This window comes from Gavialis gangeticus, unplaced genomic scaffold, assembly GCF_001723915.1.
Source record: "Gavialis gangeticus isolate Ggan-Ray unplaced genomic scaffold, GavGan_comp1, whole genome shotgun sequence".
NCBI classification, from domain to species: Eukaryota; Metazoa; Chordata; order Crocodylia; family Gavialidae; genus Gavialis; species Gavialis gangeticus.
Window position 1 is genome coordinate 57,530,350 of NW_017728995.1, and position 791 is coordinate 57,531,140.

Below are 791 nucleotides of genomic sequence, written 5' to 3' on the forward strand. Positions count from 1 at the left end.
TGGCCCACGACGGCGGCGGCGGCGGCGGCAAGGAGGCCGAGCGCGCCAAGGAGGAGCCGGGCGCCGACAAGGGCGCCGACAAGCCGGACCCGTCGCAGAAGCCGCCCTACTCGTACGTGGCGCTGATTGCCATGGCCATCCGCGAGAGCGCCGAGAAGCGGCTCACGCTGTCGGGCATCTACCAGTACATCATCAGCAAGTTCCCCTTCTACGAGAAGAACAAGAAGGGCTGGCAGAACAGCATCCGCCACAACCTCAGCCTCAACGAGTGCTTCATCAAGGTGCCCCGCGAGGGCGGCGGCGAGCGCAAGGGCAACTACTGGACGCTGGACCCCGCCTGCGAGGACATGTTCGAGAAAGGCAACTACCGGCGGCGGCGACGCATGAAGCGGCCCTTCCGCCCGCCCCCCGCGCACTTCCAGCCGGGCAAGGGCCTCTTCGGCGGCGATGGCTACGGCTACCTGTCCCCGCCCAAGTACCTGCAGTCCGGCTTCATGAACAACTCGTGGGGCCTGGCGCAGCCGCCCGCGCCCGTGCCCTACGCCTCCTGCCAGATGAGCGGCGGCAGCGTGAGCCCCGTCAATGTGAAGGGCCTGTCGGGCCCGGCCTCGTACGGGCCGTACTCGCGGGTGCAGGGCATGGCGCTGCCCGGCGTGGTGAACTCCTACAATGGCGTGGGCCACCCGCACCATCCGCACGCGCATCACCCGCACGCGCAGCAGCTCGGCCCCGCCAGCCCCGCAATCATGAAGCAAGAGACAAAGGAAGCTGGAACGAATACAAATGAAACA

At 67.8% G+C, this 791-nt stretch overlaps 1 protein-coding gene across 1 annotated transcript in view; it reads left to right on the forward strand.

Annotated features, from left to right (window-relative positions):
* Positions 1 to 5: 5 nt before the first annotated feature.
* The window catches only part of FOXL2 (forkhead box L2), a gene marked incomplete at its 5' end in the record, with an annotated part of 2,351 nt that continues 1,565 nt past the window's right edge, over positions 6 to 791 (forward strand). The window contains one exon of the mRNA XM_019503081.1: positions 6 to 751. Coding sequence (XP_019358626.1) covers positions 6 to 751 — 746 coding nt within the window. The remainder of the gene's footprint in view (positions 752 to 791) is intronic.